The sequence below is a fragment of the Pseudophryne corroboree genome, chromosome 7, assembly GCF_028390025.1.
Source record: "Pseudophryne corroboree isolate aPseCor3 chromosome 7, aPseCor3.hap2, whole genome shotgun sequence".
Lineage (NCBI taxonomy): Eukaryota > Metazoa > Chordata > Amphibia > Anura > Myobatrachidae > Pseudophryne > Pseudophryne corroboree.
In genome coordinates, this window is record NC_086450.1 from 101935422 (window position 1) to 101948503 (window position 13082).

Consider the following 13082-nt stretch of genomic DNA (forward strand, 5'->3'; position numbering starts at 1 on the left):
AATAACATATACTGTGACTGTAAATGTGAAAAAGAAATGCAAGATAAGAGACTTTAACCCCATTTGAACACTGCAGTACGATTGTGTGTGTGTTGTAACCTTGTTTATAATATTTTGATATTTAAGGCCCTCATAATCTATGTGGCAATTCTCTGATCCTGCTGGAAACGCTGATCCACCAACCGGATCCGCCCGCCATTGATGATCGGCGATTTGTCTGGGAATCAGAAAAATTAACCATGCCCGATTTGCTGTTCCTGACCGTTTCCAATCAGGATCAGGGAATTGGGATTTCCAAACATGTTTAAAAATCACAATTCCCCAATGTGACTGTCGGGCCATTGCCCCAATCCATCACTGATGCATGGGGGGCCCCTAAGAAGTAGCCATATGGATAGAGGGTTTTGTAAAAAATAGTAGTTCTATTGGAGGATATGTATGCCCGGACAGCCTCTAGTTCAATTTATGTCCGGATTAAGGAAAAACGTATACAAACTGTTGTATAGGTGGTATTATGTTCCCACCTGACTCTATAAAATACACCCCACCTCACACTCCTGCTGATGAAGGGCACATTTCTTCACATCTGGTGGCAATGTCCATTTTGGTCAGAAATTGGAAATTTTACATCACAGCCTAAAAAACACTGTATGGTATCTCACGAGGTTAGCGATACAAGACCCGCCAATTACGTTGCTTTGATCTCCCCCGAGCTCCGGACGTGACTAATACTGTACGAGTCTATATTGATATTGTATATTCATGCTACTCTCTGACCCTACCAACTTCCTACCACATATATCGGCATGCTTGTAATTTCTCCACCCAACTCTCTGTGATTATGTACGGTGATTGTTGTGGTCTATTGATTTATTGTTTGCAATATTTTCTGTTGCTGTTTTTCCTTTTTTTTTTTTTTTTTTTTTTTTTTATACCTCAATAAAAAAGTAATAAAAAAAAAAGAAATTGGAAATTTGATAACTTCTTTTCTTGAGATTCTATCTTTTGCAATCCGAGATTCCTGGGGCATCTTGTCATCAATCCAAACTGATCTGCCTATTATTAGCAGCTACGTGTCAAATTTCTGCAGATTTGAAGAAACCATCTGCCCCCTTGCTTCAAGTCACCCTACCTAGAATGTGGCACATTTACAAAATGGAATACATGTCAAGCATTTTTTGTAACACAGCTTTGTCATTTATTAAAACGTGGGACCCCCGGAACCTCCTTTTTTCAGGTACAACCACAGTTTATCTGATTACTTGCCTTGTTTGCTAGTCTTTCCAGTCTGGGTCCATGCCCCCATCCCCTAATCCCTCACCCCCTTCCCCTTTTTCTTCCCTGCAGATTGCTACTCTGCCCTACATTGCCTATTCCTATTGTCAAATTTTGTTCACTTTTGCTTGTTCACTGATCTTAATTGTTTCACACTTGATTATTGGATCTGCTAGTGCTAATTGTTCCGATATTCCTTGGTGTCTTGTTTATAACAATACCTGAATGAATTGTTTTCACCTCTTCTTATGTTTTTTTTTGTATTTTATGTGTAACAGTACCACCCACTAAATAAATTCTTTAAAAAATAAAAAATAAAATAAATAACAGTTCTATTTATCCAATTCATCTTCACTGGAATCCTCCGAGGTAACATTAGATTGGTCATCGCTGTCATCAGTGTCGCTATCTTCGTCGTCATCATCCTCATCATCATCAGTCTCTTCGCTGTCCTCATCCTCACTGCTTTGCTGTTCTTCTACAACGTATATAACTGTGTTACAACTCATTCTATCATACAGTTAGGTCCATATAAGTTTGGACACTGACACAATTTTTGTCAGTTTAGCTGTTTTCCAAAATATATTTACTGTAAGTTACAGTTATATAATAAATATGTTTTTTTTTTTAACATGCAGACTATCATCTTTCATTTGAGGGCATTCACATCCACATTGGAGAAAGGGATTAGAAATTGCAGCTGTTTACTATGTAGTCCTCACTTTTTCAAGGGAATTGGACAAACGTTTCATAAAATATTTTGGTTTATCCCCTTGAATTAAAACTGAAAGTTAAGATTTCAGTTGCATCTCCATTGTTTAATTTCTAACCCATTGTGATGGCTCACAGAGCAAAAACTAGGAAAATTGTGTTAATGTCCAAATATATATAGACCTATCTCTAAATGACGTTAGAGGACTAGATATAAGTAAGCAGTTAGGATCGGTTTGGTATAAAAGATAGATAGTGTCTAGTTAGACAGTCAATAGATAGACACCATATGTTAGACAGACATTAGGTCGACAAGGTCAAAAGGTCAACATGAAAATGGTCGACATAAAAAAGTTAGAAACCAAGTTTTTTGCATTTTTGTGGTTTGTGTGGATATTTTTCTCATCTGGGACCCCCATTTTAGAAAGGCATACCCTCGCCACAAGGTTTGTAACCAACTCTTTGCTGACATGGATAGAGAAGGTATGAAATAGTCCAAAATCATGTTCAATTTATAAAAAAAAAAAAATTCTATCTTTTTTATGTAAACCTTTTGACCCTGTCAACCTTTTGTACTGTCTACCTTTTTCATGTCGACCTTTTGACCCTGTCGGCCTTTTGACCCTGTCGACCTAATGTCTGTCTAACATATGGTGTCTATCTATTGACTGTCTAACTAGACACTGTCTATCAACTGGATACCGTTAGGATACGGTAAATAGGACCATAGCTGGCCTTAATAACCCAGAAGCCTGGTAATTCTAGGGTAATTGATGGGGTAAGCATTGTGGATGCTGGTAAATGTTGGCAGGAGATGGCTGCTATTGCATTTGTGGTCAGGAGGCTATCCTGTTTCTCAGCTTCACCCACCAATGTGGCAGACTGGGAAAGTGATGCAGTCACTTAGGGGGTCATTCCGAGTTGATCGTAGCCCTGCAAAATTTTGCAGGGCTACGATCATGTCCATAGACATGCGGGGGGACGCCCAGCACAGTGCTATCTTGCCTCGCATGTCAGTGACGCCCCTCCCCCCCCGCAGAAGTGCAAAAGCATCACACAGCGGCGATGCTTTTGCACTTCAGGAGTAGCTCCTGGCCAGCGCAGCTTTAGCGTGCTGGCCGGGAGCTACTCGTCGCTCCCCGGCCCGCAGCGGCTGCATGTGACGTCACGCAGCCGCTGCGGTCCGCCCCCCGCACGGTCCGGCCATGCCTGCGTTGGCTGGACTACACCCACAAAACGGCGGCCAAACGCCGCCATTCCGCCCCCCGCCTGCCTCTGCCTGTCAATAAGGCAGGGGCGATCGTAGCGACCTGATCATGCCACTGCGATAAACTGCAGCGTGCGATCGGGTCAGAATGACCCCCTTAGCCAGGATCAGCCCCTGTGATAATAGTGGCTTACTCTAATATTACACAACATAGCAGTTTCACCTGTAGGCATGGTCTCTGTAACCACAAATTAAACTGTATTATTATTTACATTCTGAAAGTTTAAGCTACTTATGGCATGTGTGGAGCAGACGTGCATTACTGACGGGTGTGTATTGCGTTGCCGGCGTTCCGGATCCCGGCCGCAGAATACCAGCAGGGGGGGGGGGGGAGGGGGGGAGTGTAGCAAGCCCATTGCGGGCTTGCTGCGCTCGTCAAGCTGCGGGCTCGGTGGCGACCCACGGTTGGGAATAGTCCCTGTTGATCGGCATGCCGACCGTCGGGACAGTGAGTGGGCGGGATGTAGGGGGAGGTAATGTGACCGGCAGTCTTCTGACCGCCGGTCACATAACTACATTCCTTACAGACAGTCAAAGTAGAAAGGTATCAAAATCAAAGACCTGAATCACTGTGAAGGATATTTTATTATGGGTCTGATTCTCAGTCACATGTAATGCGGCTGCAATTCCAGGCGCCTCCAGCGATCGGAAGTCCTATGTAATTATCTGCCCATATCCTGAGTCAGAAGCATTTATGCAGCAGCATTGCCCCCAGCCCTCCAGCTGCAAGAGCAGCCGATATCACTAGTAATGGCACTTACATATACCCCATGCTTGGTACAGAAGACGTACACCCATGGGAGGCTTCCCTTACATGCAGCACCCCACTGTCACCCAGTGGCGACCCTGTAACGCGCACGCTGCTGTCGGAGCTGCTCTGAGTTGCATATGTCGACAGTGACACATGCGCAGTTTGTTAGAAATTGCGTCCAGACATACGGTAACTCAGAATCAGGCACTTTGTGTCGCCAAAATTCACCATAACTTTCTCCAATCTAAGAGAAGCACAGGGTATATGATCAGTTGTCTTTAAGCTTTTACTGCAAAAACATGTAAATACGGGGGATACATTTAAGTATGATGTCCTGTCACAATATACTGCAATATCCTACATCTAGAGGAAAAGATAATTCTAGAAAAAGTCCCCTCTCTTACCATGTTGCAGCATCTTCTCAATAAGAGGTGAGAATTCCTTTGCCTCTGGATTTTCTGGCTCATAGATAAGCACTAAAATGTGGAAAGAAATGTATTTAGTTAATGTGCAGGGTATAAATGTGGTAACACTACTAACACTATCACTATAAAACCAATCACTCCATGCAGTCAGGAAGCCAAGTCTGCATGGATCTGAAAAGAATGTATGAGAATACAGAACTCCTTCAGAGACTGTCAGTGGTGAAAACAGCGGGGTATTAATGTACCGCTGTAACCTCGCTCACCGGCCATATGTACACAAGATGCCTGGCTTATGTGAGATGCTGCAATGAGGTGTAGCGTACCGTATAATTCTTCATCGCATCGCAGACACAGCAGAAAACCGCTCACAGTGTACTGGAGACACTGGGCTGCAACATTAGCTGCACATTAATTAGTTATACAAATGTACAAAGGGCCTAATTCAGACTTGATCGTAGCCGTGCAAAATTTTGCACGGCTACGATCAGTTACTCAGACACACGGGGGGACGCCCAGCACAGGGCTAATCCGCCCCAAATTTCAGGCCCTACCCCCCCTACCCACACACACAATTACAAAAGCATCACACAGCGGCGATGCTTTTGTACTTGACAAGTAGCTCCCTATCTGTGCAGCTGCTGCGCGCTGGCAGGGAGCTACTTGTTGATGGCCATCGGCTACTTGAAGCGCATGTGCAGTTCAGACCTGATCGGCTGCTGTGCGAAAATGCACAGCAGCGATCAGGTCTGAATTAGCCCCAAAGTCGCAGATGCCGCACAACGGGACCTGGCGTGAGAACAGCTGCGGCCGCTGCATCAGAGATTCAGACTCCGTCATAGATGTACAAATGTCGCACACCTGATCAGTGTACACTGGCAATGCAGTTTGTAGATATTGTACTGTATTTTAAATACACACGACAATGACATTTCGCACTCCACTGAAGGAATACAGTACTGAATAAACATTTACAGTCCTCAGACAGGGCTGTAATATTAACCTTATCTTCTATTTCATCCAAGTTTTCCAAGTTTTTAATATGTTCCACAGAGTTACTCCCAGATATAAAAAGGAAAGACAAAAAATAAGAATTTACTCACCGATAATTCTATTTCTCGTAGTCCGTAGTGGATGCTGGGGACTCCGTCAGGACCATGGGGAACAGCGGCTCCGCAGGAGACAGGGCACAAAATTAAAAGTTTGACCACTAGGTGGTGTGCACTGGCTCCTCCCCCCATGACCCTCCTCCAAGCCTCAGTCAGGATACTGTGCCCGGACGAGCGTACACAATAAGGACGGATTTTGAATCCCGGGTAAGACTCATACCAGCCACACCAATCACACTGTACAACTTGAGATCTGAACCCAGTTAACAGCATGATAACAGAGGAGCCTCTGAAAAGATGGCTTCCAACAATAATAACCCGATTTTTGTAACAATAACTATGTACAAGTATTGCAGACAATCCGCACTTGGGATGGGCGCCCAGCATCCACTACGGACTACGAGAAATAGAATTATCGGTAAGTAAATTCTTATTTTCTCTGACGTCCTAAGTGGATGCTGGGGACTCCGTCAGGACCATGGGGATTATACCAAAGCTCCCAAACGGGCGGGAGAGTGCGGATGACTCTGCAGCACCGAATGAGAGAACTCCAGGTCCTCCTTAGCCAGGGTATCAAATTTGTAGAATTTTACAAACGTGTTCTCCCCTGACCACGTAACTGCTCGGCAGCGTTGTAATGCCGAGACCCCTCGGGCAGCCGCCCAAGGTGAGCCCACCTTCCTTGTGGAGTGGGCATTTACAGATTTTGGCTGTGGCAGGCCTGCCACAGAATGTGCAAGTTGAATTGTGCTACAAATCCAACGAGCAATCGTCTGCTTAGACGCAGGAACACCCAGCTTGTTGGGTGCATACAGTATAAACAGCGAGTCAGACTTTCTGACTCCAGCCGTCCTTGAAATATATATATATATATATATAGGTAGTGAATGAACGGCGGCACTCAAGCAGACTTAGTCGTTATGAAGATAAAATTTCCTTTAATCGCCTACATGTTTCGGGGAAAATCACCCCGTCCTCAGGGCTCAAACAACAATAAAAGCATCTACATATGACATTTATATACACCACAGACAAAACAACATTAGTACAAAGATTGTACTCACCTGTCCTCACGGCGCCGCCGCCCGCCCGCACATGCTGCACGCTTCCGTGTCGCAGAGTGATGACGTCACGGTGCGCCGCGGGACAGGGAGATCGTCATAGTAACCAACACTAAACAATTGCAGGCATCCGAAGGGCCTGTACAAAGAACATAATACATTTAAAAAGACAACACAATTAAAATACACATAAAGCATCGCTAATGAGGAGGACAGCAATACCTAGTCAAAATAGTATAGCTATCTCAATGGTAATATATTAAATACCTCTGTTATTAATCCAACAGAGTATTAACCATTAATATTTAGCAATAAACAATTTAACCAATAGCAGAATCCCACAACAGAATTAGATGTATATTATGTGGCCCTAAAGAAAACAAAGGAGGCCCAAATTCTCATTGAGGCCACCAGGGGATAATGTTCCCAACCTAAAAATCCAACGGGACTCCTTCTGTAGGAGTAATCTATCCCTATTGCCACCCCTCAAAGAAGTAGGGGTATGGTCAATAAGGATAGCCCGAATGCTAGCCACCCCATGTTTGGCTGTCAGACAATGACGTGCAAAGGGCTGGTCACTTGTGCCCTTCTCAAACGCTTTTTTGATGGCACTCCTATGTAGTGCCATCCTTTCCCTAAACTGTCGTATAGTTTTGCCTATATAGGCTAGACCACAGGGACATGTAAGCAAATAAATTACATGGGTTGTAGTGCACGTTAGACGATGTCTAATAGGGATCTTCTGACCCGTTTGGGGATGATTAAAAGTAGTGCCGGTTTGTAAAGTGTTACATGTGGCACATCCCAGGCATTTGTAGCACCCCATCTTAGGTCTAAGGAAATGGGACTGATTACTTTTGGCCAAATTTGTGACATCAAGGCGAACAATGTGATCTCCTATGTTGCTACCCCTAGTGTGACTGGGAAGTAGTCTAGTATTAGATAGACTACTTAAAGCAGAATCGGTTTGTATGATGGGCCACAATTGTTTGGCCTTGCTCACTATTCGTTTAGTGCTCGTAGTGAATCTGCTTACCCATGGTAGTCTATCGCCCCCCAAGTTCTGATCAGGTCTGGGGTTCAATAATTGTTGCCTAGGAATACGGAGGACCGCCTCCTTAGATTTCTCAAGTTCCCTGATGGGGTACCCCCTTTGTGCAAATCTCAGTAACATTGCATTAAGGGCCACAATGGTCTCCTGAGGGTCCGATGTAATACGCCGCACCCGCAAAAATTGTGAGTACGGCAACCCTTTCTTAAGGGCCAATGGATGAAAACTTTGATGATTCAAAAATGTATTCCTGTCGGTATCTTTAACAAAAATGGAAGTACTAAGCTGACCAGAGCTAAGGGTAATGGAAACATCTAAGTAATTAACATGCTTCTCATCAATCACATATGTAAATTTTACTACATGCTCTGAGGCATTATGTTGTTCCCACAAACTGGTAAGCTCCTCCCTAGAACCACCCCAACAGACCAGAAGATCGTCAATATAACGCCTGTAATAGACGACTTTGGACTTAACTGAAGGGTTAAGGTAAAACATGATATTTTCAAGTTGGTACATGAAGGCATTAGCGTACGATGGAGCCACAGCGGACCCCATCGCACAACCAGAAGACTGTAAGAAAAACTCCCCATTAAAGACAAAATAATTTCTTGTAAGGACCAGATTCAATAAACGTAAAAAGAAAGACACATCTGGACCCTGGTATAAAACATTGCCCTCAATAAGCACTCTGACAGCCTCCACACCTGCATCATGTGGGATGCAGGTGTAGAGGCTGATCACATCAGCACTACATAAAAGGGTATCAGTGGGTATCGACTCCACTTGCTGTAATTGCAGCAAAAGAGACGATGTGTCCTTTAAGTAGGAAGGCAAAGCTTGAACACAGGGGTTAAGGAAGGCATCCAGGTAGACCGCTATGGGCTGATATAACGAGCCCCTTGCTGACACAATAGGTCGACCTGGGGGATTCTCTAAGGTCTTGTGTACCTTAGGCAAGGTGTAAAAAAGCGGTACTACCGGGAAGTCTACCGTAAGGGCAGTACGAACATCTTGTGATATTATACCCAAATCACTGGATTCCTTTAAATAGATGTCCAGCTCTTTCTTAAAGTCCTTAGTAGGATCTTTCATGAGACGGGAATAAACAGATAAGTCCCTTAATTGGCGCTCACACTCAGCAATATAAGCCCCAATGTCTTGAACAACTATTGACCCACCTTTATCCGCCTTACGAATTATGATGTCGTTTCTGGTAGATAAATTCTTTAATGTAGTACGTTCTGCAAGAGTAAGATTTAGGTATACTGGCTCATTCATAGCCTGTACACCTTCTTGCTCCACCATGCGGATAAATGTCCTAATTGACGAATTCTGACTGGGGGGGTCAAATTGAGACTTGGGGACTATTTTTGAAAGCTGTCTCGGTATTGCTGAAGAGGCCACCTCCCATGGTGTCTGACATGGGACTTTGTTATTGAAATATTCCTTACGTTTCAACGTCCTATTGAGATGATAGACCTCCGTCTTCCATTCCAGTGGGTCTGGGATCGTTGTGGGGACAAAGGAAAGTCCTTTAGCCAAAAGGCCATACTCTTGGTCGGAAAGAGGGGTTGATGAAAGATTGAAGACAAGCTCTTTTAGTGACGAGGCGGTCTTAGCTCGTACGATCCTTTGATTTTGCTTGGACCTCCTCGTCCTCTGCCGCGGCCGCTTGTAGGATTGCGATTGGGGCGTCCTTGGACCCCCTTCTGAGTCTGTCCTAAAGGGACCGCTCTCTCAGTAGAGGTTGAAGGTGCTGAGGTCATATCCGAGTCACTCGCCGAGGATGACATGCCAGGTTGTTCCCTGCGTCGCCAATTCTGCTGTCGACGTCTAGAGAAGGTTTGTTGCTGATTAGACCTGGAGCTGCCCAGCCAGGGATAAACTTGCCTTTGTGAATAGTCTCTTTGGACTTTTGCAAGCTTATCTTTTTTAAACCGTATAAGGTCTTGACGGTATTTATCCATCTGGGTGTTCAATTTATTCATCCAGTCGGTCTGTGTATCCGCACAGATAGTGGTTTTATGTTGTAACTCAAAAGACTGGATCTGCTCTTTAACCAGGTTTAACTCCCGGGTAGATTCCTCCACCACTAATAGAATAAGGTCCATCGAGCACTTATTTAAAATTGCCACCCACCGGCGACAAAAAAGTGCATTGTAGCGGCCTATCGTCGGTGAATTGGATATTCTGAAGCCACGAGGGATTAAATTACTCCGATAATAGTCGGATAATGTAATACCATGGTACATGAAATCACATTCCCTTTGCTTCAGTTTACTCCATTGTCGGTACAACTCCTCATTAGTGTTAGGCACAGTCTCATCAACCAATCTCCTTGCAACCAGGATGGCATTAGCTTCTGCATCAGAGAAACTTAAACGTTCACGTGCGTCCTGATGTACCAGGTCAAGGGTAGCATCCATATCAGGATTAATCTCCATCTTGCCACACAGACCTCAATAATGTTGGAGACTATTAACATAAAACAGGGATTGCATATACCACGCTCCACCAGCGATGAATGGATTTTAAAAGGCTGCCAGTGAGTACAGCCAAAGCAAATGTCGATGTCCTGGGAAGATTTTATAAAGTGCTGGGTGCCATGCAAGGAGAGACCACACAGTGGAAGTCAAACCATAAATATACAGAAGTCATACCGGCACTCCCAGAGACGACAACGAGTTTCTTTGCTGCGGTGCCCTCCAAGTCAGCAATGTGACTAGCATAGGTAGTGAATGAACGGCGGCACTCAAGCAGACTTAGTCGTTATGAAGATAAAATTTCCTTTAATCGCCTACATGTTTCGGGGAAAATCACCCCGTCCTCAGGGCTCAAACAACAATAAAAGCATCTACATATGACATTTATATACACCACAGACAAAACAACATTAGTACAAAGATTGTACTCACCTGTCCTCACGGCGCCGCCGCCCGCCCGCACATGCTGCACGCTTCCGTGTCGCAGAGTGATGACGTCACGGTGCGCCGCGGGACAGGGAGATCGTCATAGTAACCAACACTAAACAATTGCAGGCATCCGAAGGGCCTGTACAAAGAACATAATACATTTAAAAAGACAACACAATTAAAATACACATAAAGCATCGCTAATGAGGAGGACAGCAATACCTAGTCAAAATAGTATAGCTATCTCAATGGTAATATATTAAATACCTCTGTTATTAATCCAACAGAGTATTAACCATTAATATTTAGCAATAAACAATTTAACCAATAGCAGAATCCCACAACAGAATTAGATGTATATTATGTGGCCCTAAAGAAAACAAAGGAGGCCCAAATTCTCATTGAGGCCACCAGGGGATAATGTTCCCAACCTAAAAATCCAACGGGACTCCTTCTGTAGGAGTAATCTATCCCTATTGCCACCCCTCAAAGAAGTAGGGGTATGGTCAATAAGGATAGCCCGAATGCTAGCCACCCCATGTTTGGCTGTCAGACAATGACGTGCAAAGGGCTGGTCACTTGTGCCCTTCTCAAACGCTTTTTTGATGGCACTCCTATGTAGTGCCATCCTTTCCCTAAACTGTCGTATAGTTTTGCCTATATAGGCTAGACCACAGGGACATGTAAGCAAATAAATTACATGGGTTGTAGTGCACGTTAGACGATGTCTAATAGGGATCTTCTGACCCGTTTGGGGATGATTAAAAGTAGTGCCGGTTTGTAAAGTGTTACATGTGGCACATCCCAGGCATTTGTAGCACCCCATCTTAGGTCTAAGGAAATGGGACTGATTACTTTTGGCCAAATTTGTGACATCAAGGCGAACAATGTGATCTCCTATGTTGCTACCCCTAGTGTGACTGGGAAGTAGTCTAGTATTAGATAGACTACTTAAAGCAGAATCGGTTTGTATGATGGGCCACAATTGTTTGGCCTTGCTCACTATTCGTTTAGTGCTCGTAGTGAATCTGCTTACCCATGGTAGTCTATCGCCCCCCAAGTTCTGATCAGGTCTACCATTGAGATAGCTATACTATTTTGACTAGGTATTGCTGTCCTCCTCATTAGCGATGCTTTATGTGTATTTTAATTGTGTTGTCTTTTTAAATGTATTATGTTCTTTGTACAGGCCCTTCGGATGCCTGCAATTGTTTAGTGTTGGTTACTATGACGATCTCCCTGTCCCGCGGCGCACCGTGACGTCATCACTCTGCGACACGGAAGCGTGCAGCATGTGCGGGCGGGCGGCGGCGCCGTGAGGACAGGTGAGTACAATCTTTGTACTAATGTTGTTTTGTCTGTGGTGTATATAAATGTCATATGTAGATGCTTTTATTGTTGTTTGAGCCCTGAGGACGGGGTGATTTTCCCCGAAACATGTAGGCGATTAAAGGAAATTTTATCTTCATAACGACTAAGTCTGCTTGAGTGCCGCCGTTCATTCACTACCTATGCTAGTCACATTGCTGACTTGGAGGGCACCGCAGCAAAGAAACTCGTTGTCGTCTCTGGGAGTGCCGGTATGACTTCTGTATATTTATGGTTTGACTTCCACTGTGTGGTCTCTCCTTGCATGGCACCCAGCACTTTATAAAATCTTCCCAGGACATCGACATTTGCTTTGGCTGTACTCACTGGCAGCCTTTTAAAATCCATTCATCGCTGGTGGAGCGTGGTATATGCAATCCCTGTTTTATGTTAATAGTCTCCAACATTATTGAGGTCTGTGTGGCAAGATGGAGATTAATCCTGATATGGATGCTACCCTTGACCTGGTACATCAGGACGCACGTGAACGTTTAAGTTTCTCTGATGCAGAAGCTAATGCCATCCTGGTTGCAAGGAGATTGGTTGATGAGACTGTGCCTAACACTAATGAGGAGTTGTACCGACAATGGAGTAAACTGAAGCAAAGGGAATGTGATTTCATGTACCATGGTATTACATTATCCGACTATTATCGGAGTAATTTAATCCCTCGTGGCTTCAGAATATCCAATTCACCGACGATAGGCCGCTACAATGCACTTTTTTGTCGCCGGTGGGTGGCAATTTTAAATAAGTGCTCGATGGACCTTATTCTATTAGTGGTGGAGGAATCTACCCGGGAGTTAAACCTGGTTAAAGAGCAGATCCAGTCTTTTGAGTTACAACATAAAACCACTATCTGTGCGGATACACAGACCGACTGGATGAATAAATTGAACACCCAGATGGATAAATACCGTCAAGACCTTATACGGTTTAAAAAAGATAAGCTTGCAAAAGTCCAAAGAGACTATTCACAAAGGCAAGTTTATCCCTGGCTGGGCAGCTCCAGGTCTAATCAGCAACAAACCTTCTCTAGACGTCGACAGCAGAATTGGCGACGCAGGGAACAACCTGGCATGTCATCCTCGGCGAGTGACTCGGATATGACCTCAGCACCTTCAACCTCTACTGAGAGAGCGGTCCCTTTAG

At 44.3% G+C, this 13082-nt stretch overlaps 1 protein-coding gene across 2 annotated transcripts in view; it reads right to left on the reverse strand.

Annotated features, from left to right (window-relative positions):
• Positions 1-1174: 1174 nt before the first annotated feature.
• Positions 1175-13082, reverse strand: part of ERICH2 (glutamate rich 2) — a 93576-nt gene continuing 81668 nt past the window's right edge. For both annotated transcript variants that reach the window (XM_063933498.1, XM_063933497.1), the window contains 2 exons: positions 4409-4480; positions 1175-1753 (listed from right to left, as the gene is read on the reverse strand). In XM_063933498.1, coding sequence (XP_063789568.1) covers positions 1608-1753; positions 4409-4480 — 218 coding nt within the window. In that variant the 3' untranslated portion in view covers positions 1175-1607. The remainder of the gene's footprint in view (positions 1754-4408; positions 4481-13082) is intronic.